At 47.3% G+C, this 13,000-nt stretch overlaps 1 protein-coding gene across 1 annotated transcript in view; it reads left to right on the top strand.

Moving 5' to 3' along the window:
* Positions 1 to 2,463, top strand: part of LOC105756359 (collagen alpha-1(I) chain-like) — a 3,247-nt gene extending 784 nt beyond the window's left edge. The window contains exons 2-3 of the mRNA XM_012555950.1: positions 120 to 176; positions 2,335 to 2,463. Of these exons, the coding sequence (XP_012411404.1) occupies positions 120 to 176; positions 2,335 to 2,463 (186 nt within the window). The remainder of the gene's footprint in view (positions 1 to 119; positions 177 to 2,334) is intronic.
* The last annotated feature ends 10,537 nt before the right edge of the window (positions 2,464 to 13,000 follow it).

Here is a 13,000-nt window from a genome sequence, read left to right as displayed (position 1 = left end):
GCGGCCGCCGGCGGGGCCCACAAGTGGGGCCGTGCGGGGAGGAGCGGGGCTGCAGCCGGGGGCGGGGGCCAGGCGGCGGCACCCCCCAGGCCCTCTCCGGAGGCTCGACTCCTTTCCAGAGAGGAGGCACGCTGAATGGGGGTCCGGAAGCCAGCCCAGTTGCGGGGGGAGTGCGGGTAGGCGCCGGGTGAAAATTAGGAAACCCCCCCAGTGTCACCCCCGCACCAGCCGCAGTGACTCCCCAGCTTGCGGGCAGGAGGACAGGAGCGGGGAGCCAGCCTCCCTCTGTCGGGTAGATAGGGGTGCGGGGCGTCCTGCCCCCACCGACTCCGGAAGCAGCGCCGGGAAGGCGAGACTGGAGGGGGTGGGGCGGGGAGACCCTAGAAGCCGGGAGCGGAACTGAGGAGCGGGTCCGTTGGGAGAGGCTGCAGATGTACCAAGCACCTAGGGTGGGGCTGCAGAACGTGGACACACATTTGGGACTTGGGACATCTGAAATGCGAGGGAGGGGGCGGCGCCCTGGGAGTTAGGGCCCACGAAAGGAAACAAAGTGCTCCGGTCCGCGGAGATGAGGAGGAGGGACGAAATCAAAGATACTACACGTTCACCCCATCAGAAACCACCTGCTATCTCCCTGCCCCCCTCCCCCAACATTCCTGATCGCTTCAGGGGCTTCTGAGCCCTGGGAAGATTTTCCACAGCAGTAACTTATTTAATAAATGGAAAATCGACTTTGGTTATTCTTTCCACATGGTTTGGTTTCAGATTCCCATTTGGGGTGACTGCTACGTACCCTTCGCTGAAGAGGAGCTGCCTAGGGGATCTGAGGCAGGCGGAGGCCAGAATGCAGATGCCCCCAGGCAGCTTGCCAAAGGGTCTGCACCTTCTCCTGGAAAAGCCTGCCTCAGAACACTTACCCATCTGGGCCCAGACCCCAGGGAATAGCCCCTTGTCCTCTCTTGTTGAGGCCTTGCAATCCTCTAGCCATGCTGAGACAGACGAATATGCTCAGCCACAGAGACATCTGATGGTAAAAACCACAAACCAAAGTGCCCCAGACACCAACCTGTTTCCATCATTTGCATGTCAAGGGTAAGTTTCTCCAGCAAGTTGGGAACCTGGGAGGGAGCGAAACCTGAGAAGGGCACCCTCCTAGAATGCCCAAGGTTAGGTTGCCAAGGCAACAGTGTGCAGAGCAGAGCTCCAGGACTGTGTTCCCAGACCCCTCTGAGGAGCACTTCTCTCCCACTCGTGCTTCTTCCTTCACTCTGTGGTGCATCAATGTTAGACAGCCATCGGACTCCCAGAAGGTGGCCCCTAGACCCCAGGTTAAAACCAGTTACCACTGAGCCGATTCTGACTCACGGCAACCCCATGTGTATCAGAATATAACTGTGCTCTGTAGGGTTTTCAGTGGCTGATTTTTTGGAAGTAGATCTCCAGGAGAGGTGGCTCTGGGTGGACTCGAACCTCCAGTCTTTCAGTTAGTAGCCAAACATGTTAACCGTTCGCACCACCCAGAGTCTCCTAGACGTAGGTTAAAGACCCTTAATCTAGCGGGAATGACCCATGCCTCTATGCTAACTTCCTGAGTTGTAACTGAGAGCTCAGGATTTATCCTCCTCAAGAGTAGAGTCTAGGTTATGTTATCAAGTGTGTTACCTTACATTTACCCACAGTGCAGTTCATCTGCCACTTCCCTGCTTACTTGCAGGATCCCCCTGCAGCTCATCTCTGTCACTTTGGCATTTTGGGATTCAGACATTGCATCTGCAAACTTGAAAATTTCCCTGTTTGCGCTCGCCTCTGGATTGCTCATAAATTTTTAAATGTATTATTACTACATTCTTCAAATAAAACGAATCGCTGTCGTGGATGCTCTTTGAAGCACACTCTTCTTGTGCTTTGCTAACACTCCTCTGGCTCAGTGGCTGGAAGCCTCCGGCCTCTATTGGTTATCAGGTTCTGTTCATTCCCCCTTCACTCTCCTCTTCCCTCATCCCTCACCTCTGCCTTGGTTCAGGGTCCTATTCTCAGAGCATAAGATGTCCCTTTTGCTTTAAGCCCACCCCTCCTGCTGTTTCAAGAGACTCTTCTTCCTTTCTCCTCTTCCCTCTGCTTCACACCTGTAAGCACTACAAAATATCCCCTCCTAAGAAAATCTTTCCCCAGCCTTGTCCTGCCCTCAAGCCATTGCCCTATGCCCTATTTCTCTCTTTCCTATTCATCAATAAATTTCCTCTAAAAAGAAGCCATATTAATCTCTCTGCATCCTCCACCCCTATTCAGTCTTTAACCTCCTGCAGTCTGGCTTTTGGCCCCATCATTCCACAGGCAGCTCTCAATGGCAGGCACCAGTTACCTCTTCCCTACACCTCCTCTCACCACCACCCCCCCATTCCCATTGCAGCCCACAAACCCCTCTTCTGGGATGAACAGAGTGGAGAGGGTACCGACTTCTGACTGCTCTACTTGGAAGCTGTATGACTTGGGGCCAGTCATATCCAGGTGCCTGTGGATATGACTCCATGTCTCACTTTCCTCGTCTGTACTTGGAGCTAACAGCAGTGCCTACCTCAAGGGATTGTAGTGGGAATTAAGCAAATCAATACACATGAAGTGCCCAGAACAGTGCCTGGCAACTTAAATGTTCAATAAATGCTAGTATTCTTATTAATAGTATTACTGCAGCTACTTCCAGATGGAGGGGGCTGATGACTCCCAAATCTATACCTACACCCCACTTCTCTCTTGAGCCCCTGCCTGGAATGTGTAGCTGCCATGGGACAGGCTGTGCCACAGCCACCTTACCTTTACCACGACCAGTCTGGCACCCATCATCTCCAAATCCTCCTTTGCCAAAATTCTCTATCCTGCCCAAGGGCGCCTCCCATTCACCTGAGCTAAAAACTTGGGCTACCTTTCTCCTCTCCCACATTCAAACCCCTAATGGAACTCAGGCCTTTCTACTTCTTAAATTCTCTTCATCTGTCCTGTCTCCATTCCCACTGCTCTGCCCCCTGCCACCAGACCCCCAACCCTTCAATCCATCCTCCTCAGTGCTGGCAGTTATTTTTCCACAGTATACATTGATGATGTCTCTCCCCTGTGGAAAACCTACGAATGACTCCCCATTGCTTGGAAAATGAAATGTTAAATCCCTAGAGGGGCTCTTCCCAGTTTGCCTTTAACCTACGTTCCAGGCCCTCCTAGTTCCTGTCCTCATCCCAGCCACCCTACCACCCAGCCCCATGCTAGAACCCTCTAAGAACACTTGCTATTCCACAGAGTAAATAGGAAGGTAATGACAGCCTCCTGTTAACATTCTGGGATATGAAGTGCAAATACATGGGAGTGTATGTTGGTATCTGCCGTGTCTCAACTCTCTTACGAGGATGAGGCTGGCGGAGAGCTTTTGGGATCTGGCTTAGAAATGGTGGGTTCCAGCTAGACCATAGGGAAAACAGGACATTTCCCTTCTAGAATTTCCTCAGCCCAAGACAAATGTCAGGACGTTAATGGTGGATGAAAATATATAGCCATGGCTTTGGAACGAACCACACTGTCCCAGTCACCAGGAGACCCTCTCCTCTCCAGGACTACCAAAGGCAGTTCAACAAGGCCCAAGGTGGAAAAGAGAGTGGCTTGACCATCCAGATAATGAGGGTAATCATGTCCCTTTCTCCATCTTCACCAATTTGACCAGGAACTTGGAGAAAATGTTTAGAGAATTGGTAGCATCACTTGGGGATTTTGAAAGAACTCAAGGGAACTCATGGAACTCATGGAAGCTGTGGCCAAATGGATGCTTGTAGGATTCTCTTCTGAGAGAAGGGTTCTCGGGGACCCTCACCCCTTCCCCAGAGCACCAGCACCAATGTCATGCCTGGGGCACTTTCCTTGACCCCTTCTTCCTCTGCCTAATAAATTGCTCCCTTGCAAACCCTTTGTTCATCCTGCCAGCCTATAGCACATGGTAGTATAGTTGGTCTCTAGTGAGCTCCTGGGAGGTTGTGGTGTCTTCTGACTCTGTGCCTGCACCTCCCAGCCCAAAGCCTGGCATGCCCCCAGAGAGTGAGTAAATACTTGCCAAGGGACTAACTTCCGACGGGTGGGTGAGACAAGTCTGGTTTGCCTTACAAAAGCCATGTGTCTTCCCCTTTGTTGGTAGCAAAAGGCTCTGGTGATCCTGCCCCCGCCAGAGGCTGCCAGCTCATCTTCTATGAAGCAGGGAGTGGAGATTAGTTATAGACAAATGGAATCTGATGTAACCATTAAAATTGTGTTTTTGAAGGATATTTATTTACTATCTGGAAAAAATGTTCATGATATAACATTTTGGAAAAGAAGGCTACAAACAGTATATGCAATATGATCCTGTTTATTTATTTTTATTTAGTTTTAAATATAGAAAAAAAGACTAGAAGAAGATATGCCAAAATGTTAACAATTGTTGGATAAGGGTTTTATAGATAACTTTAATTTCGTTATGAATATTTTTCTGAGATTTTTCAAATTCTCTACAACGAATATATATTCCTTTATTATAATCCAAGTATATATGTATATATACATATATACCTATATTTTGGAGCCCTGGTGGCGTAGTGGTTAGGAGTTCAGCTGCTAACCAAAAGGTCAGCAGTTCAAATCCACCAGCTGCTCCTTGGAAACCCTATGGGGCCGTTCTACTCTGTCCTATAGGGTTGCTATGAGTCGGAATGACTCGTGGGCAATGGGTTTTATACCTATATTTAGCCTTCAAGATAGTTAATTATTGAAAGAAATAAGACTAAACACAAATAACTTTCCATAATTATGTTTGACTTCAGTCTACTTCAATCCAGTTCCATGACCACTTTTGTTCACCTCCTATGTGTCCATACTAAGACCCCAAAGATGAACAATATGTAGCCCCTCCCCACCCTCAGCCTAAGGGGAAGGCAGATGTGAAGCAGCTAGCAAATATTATAAGGCCAGTGTGACACTTGCTGTCTTAGTCATCTAGTGCTGCTACGACAAGTGGATGGGTTTAACAAAGAGAAATTTATTTCTTCACAGTGAAGTAGGCTAAAAGTCCAAATTCAGGGCGTCAGCTCCAGGGGAAAGGCTTTCTCTCTCTGTTGGCCTTCTTCTCTTCGGTGCTCCCCTGGACTAGGAGCTTCTCCATGCAGGGACCCCAGGTCCAAAGGATGTGCTCTGCTGGCACTGCTTTCTTGGTGGTATGAGGTCCCTGTCTCTGCTCACTTCTCTCTTTTATATCTCAAGAGATTGCCTCAGGACACAATCGAATCTTGTAGATCCAGTCCTGCCTTATTAACACAACTGCCACCCATTCTCCCTCATTAACATCATGGAGACAGGATTTACAACACATAGGAAAATCACACAATACCAGGAATCATGGCCCAGCCAAACTGATACACACATTTTTGGGGGGACATAATTCAATCCATGACACTTGCTAAAATCAAGGTGTAAGCAAAGGGCTCTGGTGCTGTGCAGGGAGGAAATGATTAATTGTGATGGAAGAAGAGGTCAGAGAGGGCCTTTGAGCTGTGCCTTGACAGACAACAATGATTTTACTTGGGGACAAGGGCATTCCCTACTGGAGAATAGCATAAGCGAAAGCATGGAGGTGGGGGATTTGGTGGCATATTTAGATGTGGGTGAATATCTACTGTGGCCAGTGTCAGGTGAATGGCATCCATGGGGTGGGTGATGGGCAATACAGTAAGATGAGCCTGGAAAGGTACGGAGGGGGTCCCCATCTTCTTTGAGCAATTCCTTACTTTCTAGTGCAAAGAGATGTTTCAACCACCATGGTAAAGATTGAATCAGGCAAGAATCATCAATGGAAGACAAATCGAGGGGGAGATTTTGATGAAGAGAAGGATATTTACATGGTTTTAAGTGTTTCCCTCACAGACTGTTTATTAGTTGCAAGGGGAAAAACTAGTAATTATACTGTGAGAAACTCGGCAACACCCTGACTAGGTGGTCAACGTTAACATAATCTATGAGGGATGGAAAAGGAGCCCTGGTTGCACAGTGGTTAAGTGCTCCGCTGCTAACCAAAAGGTTGGGGGTTTGAACCCACCAGCTGCTGTGTGGGAGAAAGATGTGGCAGTCTGCTTTCGTAAAGATTACAGCCCTGGAAACCCTATGAGGCAGTTCTACTCTGCCCTGTAGGGTCTCTGAGTCAGAATCCACTGGACGGCAACAGGTTTGGATTTTTTTTTAATGAGGGACAGAGGGACATCGTATGCCTCTAGATGTGGTACCCTGGAAAGGACATGTTGCCTATGCAGCATTCTAGGTGAGAATGCATAATCTCAGTTTAATCACAAGAAAACATCAGACAGACACAAAATGAGGAATGTCCTATTAAAGAAAAATAAGGCAGGGGGAGCTGTATTTTTTCTTTTAATGTCCACTATGTAAATGTTCCAGATTTAAGGATCCTAAAGACACATGACAACTAAATGTAATACCTGACCCTAGACTAGCTCCTGTACTGGAGAGGGAAAAATGCTACACATAATTTGATTTTAAATAAATTTAAAATAAATCAATTTATTTAATTTTTAAATAAATTTGACTTAATTGAATAAATTTGATTTTATGTAATCAACTGACAAAATTGGAATATGGACAGTAGACTAAATAAAACTATTATATAAATGTAAATTTATGAAGTTGATAACTGTGCTGTGGTTATGTAAGAGTGTGTCCCTGTTTTTAGGAAATACACCAAGTAGTATTTAGGGGTAAGGGCTATGATATATGAAACTCTTGAATATTTCAGGAAAAAAAAAGATATAAAGTCCAAATGATAAAGCAAATGGGAAAAAATGTCAGTAATAATCAATCTGGGTGTTCCTTGTACTATTTTTATTTTTGCAACTTTTGGTAAGCTTGAAATTATTTCCAAATAAAGAGCTTTTAAAAACTCTTCCAGGCTCACTTTGTATTTTCCCTGCCCAAGTCCTGCAATCAACCTTTTCTCCCAGGGGTTCTGGTGAACAAAAGTATCTAACTGAGTTAAAATAATGATAATAAAAAAAGTAGGTGAGTGAAAACAAGGAAAAAGCATTCCAAGTGTCATGGATTGAATTGCATCCCCCCAAAATATCTGTCAACTTGGCTAGTTCATGATTCCCAGTATTTTATGATTGTCTACCATTTTATCATCTGATGTGATTTCCCTATGTGTTGAAAACTCTATCACTATGATGTATTAAGATGGATTAGCAGTTATATTGATGGCGTCTACAAGATTAGGTAGCATCTTAAGCCAATCTCTTTTGAGATATAAAAGACAGAAGCAAGCAGAGAGACATGGGAGCCTCACACCACTAAGAGAGCAGTGCCGGGAGCAGGGCACGTCCTTTGGACCTGAGGTTCCTGCCCTGAGATGCTCCCAGACCAAGGGGAAGACTGATGCAACACAGGGACCTTCCTGCAGAGCCGACAGAGATAGAAAGCCTTCCCCTGGAGCTGATGTCTTGAATTTGAACTTGTAGCCTACTGGACTGTGAGAGAATAAACTTCTCTTTGTTAAAGCCGTCCACTTGTGGTATTTCTGTTATAGCAGCACTAGATGACTAAGACGCCAAGCATATGGAATAGCTCGATCAAAGGCAAGGAAATGTGAAATATTAAGTGTAGATGTAGAAAAAACCAGTGCTGGCAAAAGCGGGTCTTCTGAAAGGCTAATTTAGCAAAAGGTCTCCCAGGATAAACTGTGGCCCCGCCTGGGTTTGCAAACCTCCACAGCTTCTTGTACGCCTCTTCCCATTCACTAGCACAAGTGTGATTTGGGTCAAGGATTCTGCCGTTCTTTAGGGGGACAACACTGTATTCGGGGACACAGCATCTGCGGAAACCATAGAACTGAATTTTATCTACGGGCATTGAGGACAGCTATTGTGCAGTATATGACAGTGAAAAACACTCGGGATGTAAGCTCCAACAGGAGGATAGCTTTGCCAGGAGTGAATGAGTACTCGGACAGACACCGACCAATCAGAACGCAGGAGACATCAGCCAATCCTGATTCGGCAATGTTCTAGTCCGGGCGGGGCCGGCACGCCCGACAGTTGTTTGTTTGCCTCAGCTCGCCGCTAGTGCTTGCTCTGACTCTAACCTACCTGGGGAAAAAAGGCTGAGAGGAGGCCGGCAACGTCGATTAGGTCAATGGTGGGGGGCTTCAAATGCTAGGCCTAGCAGTCTGGGCACCACAGCAGGTTGACTGATGCAGTCATTGCAAAACTACCTTTGCTGCGCACTCCGCGAGGCTCCTGTCTCAGATCCCACGAGTCCAGGTCGCCTTAGGGAGAGGAGGTGGAGCTGACGAGGGCTGACTCTGGAGTGAGAAGGTGGTCTGGCTTCTCTCTCCCATACTACCTGGATAGGTGCTAACGCCCCCTTTTCTTCTTGGGAAGGAAAGGAGGTCGAGACTAGGTCAGGCTTGCAGCTAGCTATTAAGAACTAACTTCCTGATGGTCAGGGTGATGAGACTGCAGGGCGAAGCTGTACAGGCGCCTTCTCTGTGTACAGTGTATGTGGAGGAATGAAGGAATTAAGGAGCCGATGGAACAACCTCCCTACAGGGTGACCACCCCCAGGTGGGCACGTATCATGGCACCTTTTCCAGGTCTCCCAGCCTGGATTCGTCCCTGGGTCTAACGTGAACCCTTCCTGCTGTGTCTCTGGCCAGCCTCCAATTGGCTGCTTCTCAGGGGATGTGTCTTTCATCTAACTTTCTCATTCCTGGAATGAGGCTCTTGTTCCCATGCTGGCTGCCAACTCCCAAAATCTCAGGGTCTGAAGTGGGGATGCAATGCAGGTAAGCGTCGGGCTCCACTGCAAGTCTTTCAGAGGATGCAGGTGGTGCCTCTGAATGAACTGATGTTGCCATTACTGAGATAGGAAATCAAGGAGCAGGTGGGGGGAAATGAGTAGTTCAGTTTGGGATACATTGAATTTGAAGCTCCTTTCTCTATACCAGGTTCTATGCTAAGTACCTTACATGAATTAGATTCTCATAAAAAAACTTCACTACATTGGACTTATTACCGTCCTTATTTTACAGCTGAGCAAACCGAGGCTAGAGAGGTTACATAGCTTTTTACATACTCAAGGCACACAACTCCAAGTGGCAAAGTCTGGATTTACACCCAAGCCCATTAGGTTCCAAGTCTCTGCTCTTGATGACGACCCTGTATTACAGCACCTCCCAGCTGTCCCTTATGCTAAATTTCCCCCAGCTCTGGATCCTCTGGAGGCCCTTCTTACTTACAACCTTGCTGCTTGCTCCTGATTCTGGTGCTGATGCTTGATTCTGTGTTGTGTGTCAGTTTGCCTGGACATTGGGACTCATGAATGTAGGAGAAAATCAGCAAGACCACAGGCTACCATGGCCCCACTAATTTGGTACCAGAGATTAGGGGATGTGGCAAAATAATTTGGAACTCACAGTTGAACTCATGAATTTGATATGGGCATAGGCTAAGGCAAACTGTAATTTTTTCATTAGTTTTCCTTAATTGAACTAATCCAGCTACCCACTTATGCCCTGAATTCCCTGGGAAAGTAGGAAGACAATATAGCTTTTAAAACTTGTCACTATTCTAACCTGTCATTAATGTGCATAGGACTTGCTCATGCCCCCACCACCAACCCTCCTGCATGGATCCTTTGGCATCTGATAGAAACTGAAAGGGGGCAGTTTGAGAAAGACCAAACAACTCCTTCCCCGTGTCCCCAACCAGGGCAAACCCCAGAGAGTGAGGGCTGGCCTCTGGGGGCTCAGGCCCCTGCTCTGCCCTCTACCCTAAACTCCCAAGGACCAAAGTATCTGTTGCTCTCCCCAGGCCTTCAAGTACAGGGACCTCACTCTCTTGTGCCTCTTCAGTAGGGAGCTGGGAGAAATCAAAACAAAGGTGGAGGCAGTCCAGTCCCTCACAGAAGGGAGGCTACAGAAGTTTGTGAATACCAGTTCCAACAAGTGTTTATTCCCTAAGGCAAAGCCCTGGGCAATGGAGGGTGTGAATAAGTTGAGGGCTGTACTTGTCCTTATGGTTCACATGATGGGGAAGACAGAAATGCAATTCTAACCAATATTACACCAAGGAGGAAGGAACTAACTGCTTGAAAGAATAGGGGAAGGTTTCAGAGGGAGCAATGTTTAAGGTGGACTTTGGTGGATGTCTAGGAGTTTTCTACTCTGAAACACATAGGGTCACCATGAGACAGAACTGACTTGATGGCAACTGAAAAAAAAGGGAGCAGGGGAAGGAGTTCACAATGGAGAGACTGTGTTGGAGGCGTGGTGGTAGGGAGGGCATTCTAGGCCAGGTCTAGGGAACAGCATATGCAAAGGCTCTGTCTCCTCTCTCTCTCCTCCACTCCAATGCCCCCCACCCCTATTCTCCTCCTTCACATATGTTGGACAGGGCTTCCCTGAGGTCAGGGCCTGCTCCCTTGGATGGAACTCTGAGATTCCAGGTAGGGGTAGGCTCCCAACACTTTCAGATGGAAGTGGCCCACGGGTCCATTCTGCACAGGTGGGGGAGGGGCCCCCTTCTAATCACTTGAATCTTGCCTGTTTCTTCAGCTACTGATTTTGTCCCTTTCTGGCTGAGACAAAACTATTCTTTTCTGAACCTTTTCTGTTCACTGAAGCTGAAATGACCACAGCTGGTTTGGACTAGCGGCCTGTCTCAGAGTCCTCTGAGTAGTCATGCTCAGCCCAGGGAAGGTACATGGGGAGAGGAGGGGGGCAGCATGGGGTTTACACCACAGGAGGTACAAAGACACTTCCTCTTAAATCTCTCTCTGCTTCTATCTCTCTGTCTTCCCCTCTCACCCTTACCCCTTCCTTCCACATACACATATTCAAGGTTGATTTCTCTCTGGCTCTTTTCCCAGCACTAACAAAGGTAGGAATTTCTTGGCTCACAAGCAAGGGCCTTGGGGATTCAGGCTCCTTCAAGCTGTGTATCTGAGTGGAGTTTAGATTGACTCTGTAGGGGCAGGGGCAGAAAAGGCTCTGGTGGCCCCCAACTGCTCCCTGTCCCAGTCTCTGAGGCTGGCTTTCCTCTCCCTGAGTAGCCTCTAGAATTGGCACATCTGCCCCCAGCCTTGAACCAGACTGCCAGACAGAGCTGCTGGGCCAGTCATAGAAGGGCACGTTCCTTCCACTCCCCTTGGTCTCCTAGTCCTCTCCAGCTGTCGTGCCAGAGGAATAGCTCATGGACAGAACAGAACAATCTCCTCAAATGTCCATCTTTAGCCTGACGGTTCTTACTCCGTCTTTATAGATGTGTTTAGGAAAAGGTGGCAGTCAGGTAACAGGGTTGACACAGTCAGTGCAGGTGGAGAAACTCCGTAAATAATGTGAATTTACAAAAACGCCGCACAGAATTCTTCCTGGGTGGCTGGCAGTTATATACATTAGAAAGAATTCATTCCAATAGTAGTGATTTTAGGTTCTTGTTTTATGCACTCTTCAAAGGGATATTTAGGGGTGGGGAGGCAGGTGGGATGTTGTTGATTTAAAGATAATCAGGGATGAAGAACATTTCTCAAATTATGATGAAGTCGGTGGTGACACAGATTTGAAGTATGAAAACCCTTACCACAACAGGACAGTATTTGTAAAGCAAAGTGTACTTGGCCCTCATGGCTCAGGGCCAAGACCTGGTTGTGCCTAGCTTGGGAAGGGGAAGGCTAACTAGCCAACCCCTGATGACTAAATCCAAGGAGACAGATCACACAAAGATCCAAACCAAAGCCCTTGACACTCCATTCCTTTCTTGGGAACTAAATGGGCCTTAGATTGCCCAAAGGTGTGTGGTCAGGAGAAGCTGGAGTCCAGATTAATGTCCCAACTCAGTCAGTATTCAGCCCTGACTTCCCCTACTTTTTACAAGGCAGGGAGAAATTATCCAGTGATCTGCTAAACCAGGCCACCTTTGGGGAGATTTATAGGCCCCAATGGGGACAAATGACATTCTTTCAGGGTACAAGATTCTTTAAGGAGGAAATGGAAAGGGTGCAGGACTGAGACTCAAAAGGACTAGGGTAGGGAGGGGAAAGTGATTAGCATCCCATACACAGAGATTAGACTGTCTTTTATGTCCAGTGACTTTTGAGGGTACCACAGGGGAAACCTCCACCATCCCCTTTACAGTCCAAATCCAGGTCTCTTCAGAGAGCACCAAACTGCAGCTCCTTGAGAAGGAACATCCACAGCCAGGACTGGAAACATTAACTAGCAACTCAGTGAAGTAACACTTCTCTTGTTCCCAGACAAAAACAGCACAAGGGACACTCCCCACCCCAGCTGTTTTCAGAGTCAACAGGGGGACTAAAGCAACTATCAGAGGAAGTTTGAAAATCTTCAGTTCTATACAAAAAATATGTAGGTACCCAAAATGTTTTCATTAAATATTAGATTCATCTTGATTTGCTGTCTGGTGATACCATCACTTAGGTACTTGTCATATCTGCCCTAACAGCCTCCTTGGAGGTAGCAACCATGTCTTCATCGCCTTTACATGCCCTTTAGTGCCTAACAGTGTCTGGCACATTGTGGGGACTCAGTGACATCTGATGAATCTAGTTGAACATAAATGGGCAAGGGACTCAGCTTAAAATCTTTTTCAAGTACAGAAACTTGGTCCTATGGCATGAGAAGAAATGTTCTAAACCCATTTTTCCTTTGGGTAAGGCGGGGCCTAAGTCTGTGGCTAATACCCCGGGGCCTGGCTTCCCAACTTTGAACAAACTACTTGGCAGGAGTACTTCCGTTTTTGTAGTTTGGTGCCTTTCTACCCTCCCTGTCTCCAGGGTATCTTGATACCAACCTGCCCAACACTAGTCCTCTGCCCTCTCTCCACCCCAATACTGAAATGTATACACCTGGAGAAGCAGTGCTTCAGAAATTTCATAATGAACTGATGAAGCTTCTGAGGTATAAAGCAATCCATAG

The sequence above is a fragment of the Trichechus manatus genome, unplaced genomic scaffold, assembly GCF_000243295.1.
Source record: "Trichechus manatus latirostris isolate Lorelei unplaced genomic scaffold, TriManLat1.0 scaffold00054, whole genome shotgun sequence".
NCBI lineage: Eukaryota > Metazoa > Chordata > Mammalia > Sirenia > Trichechidae > Trichechus > Trichechus manatus.
Note: the sequence above shows the minus strand (reverse complement) of the source record. Positions and strands in the feature narration are given on the sequence as shown.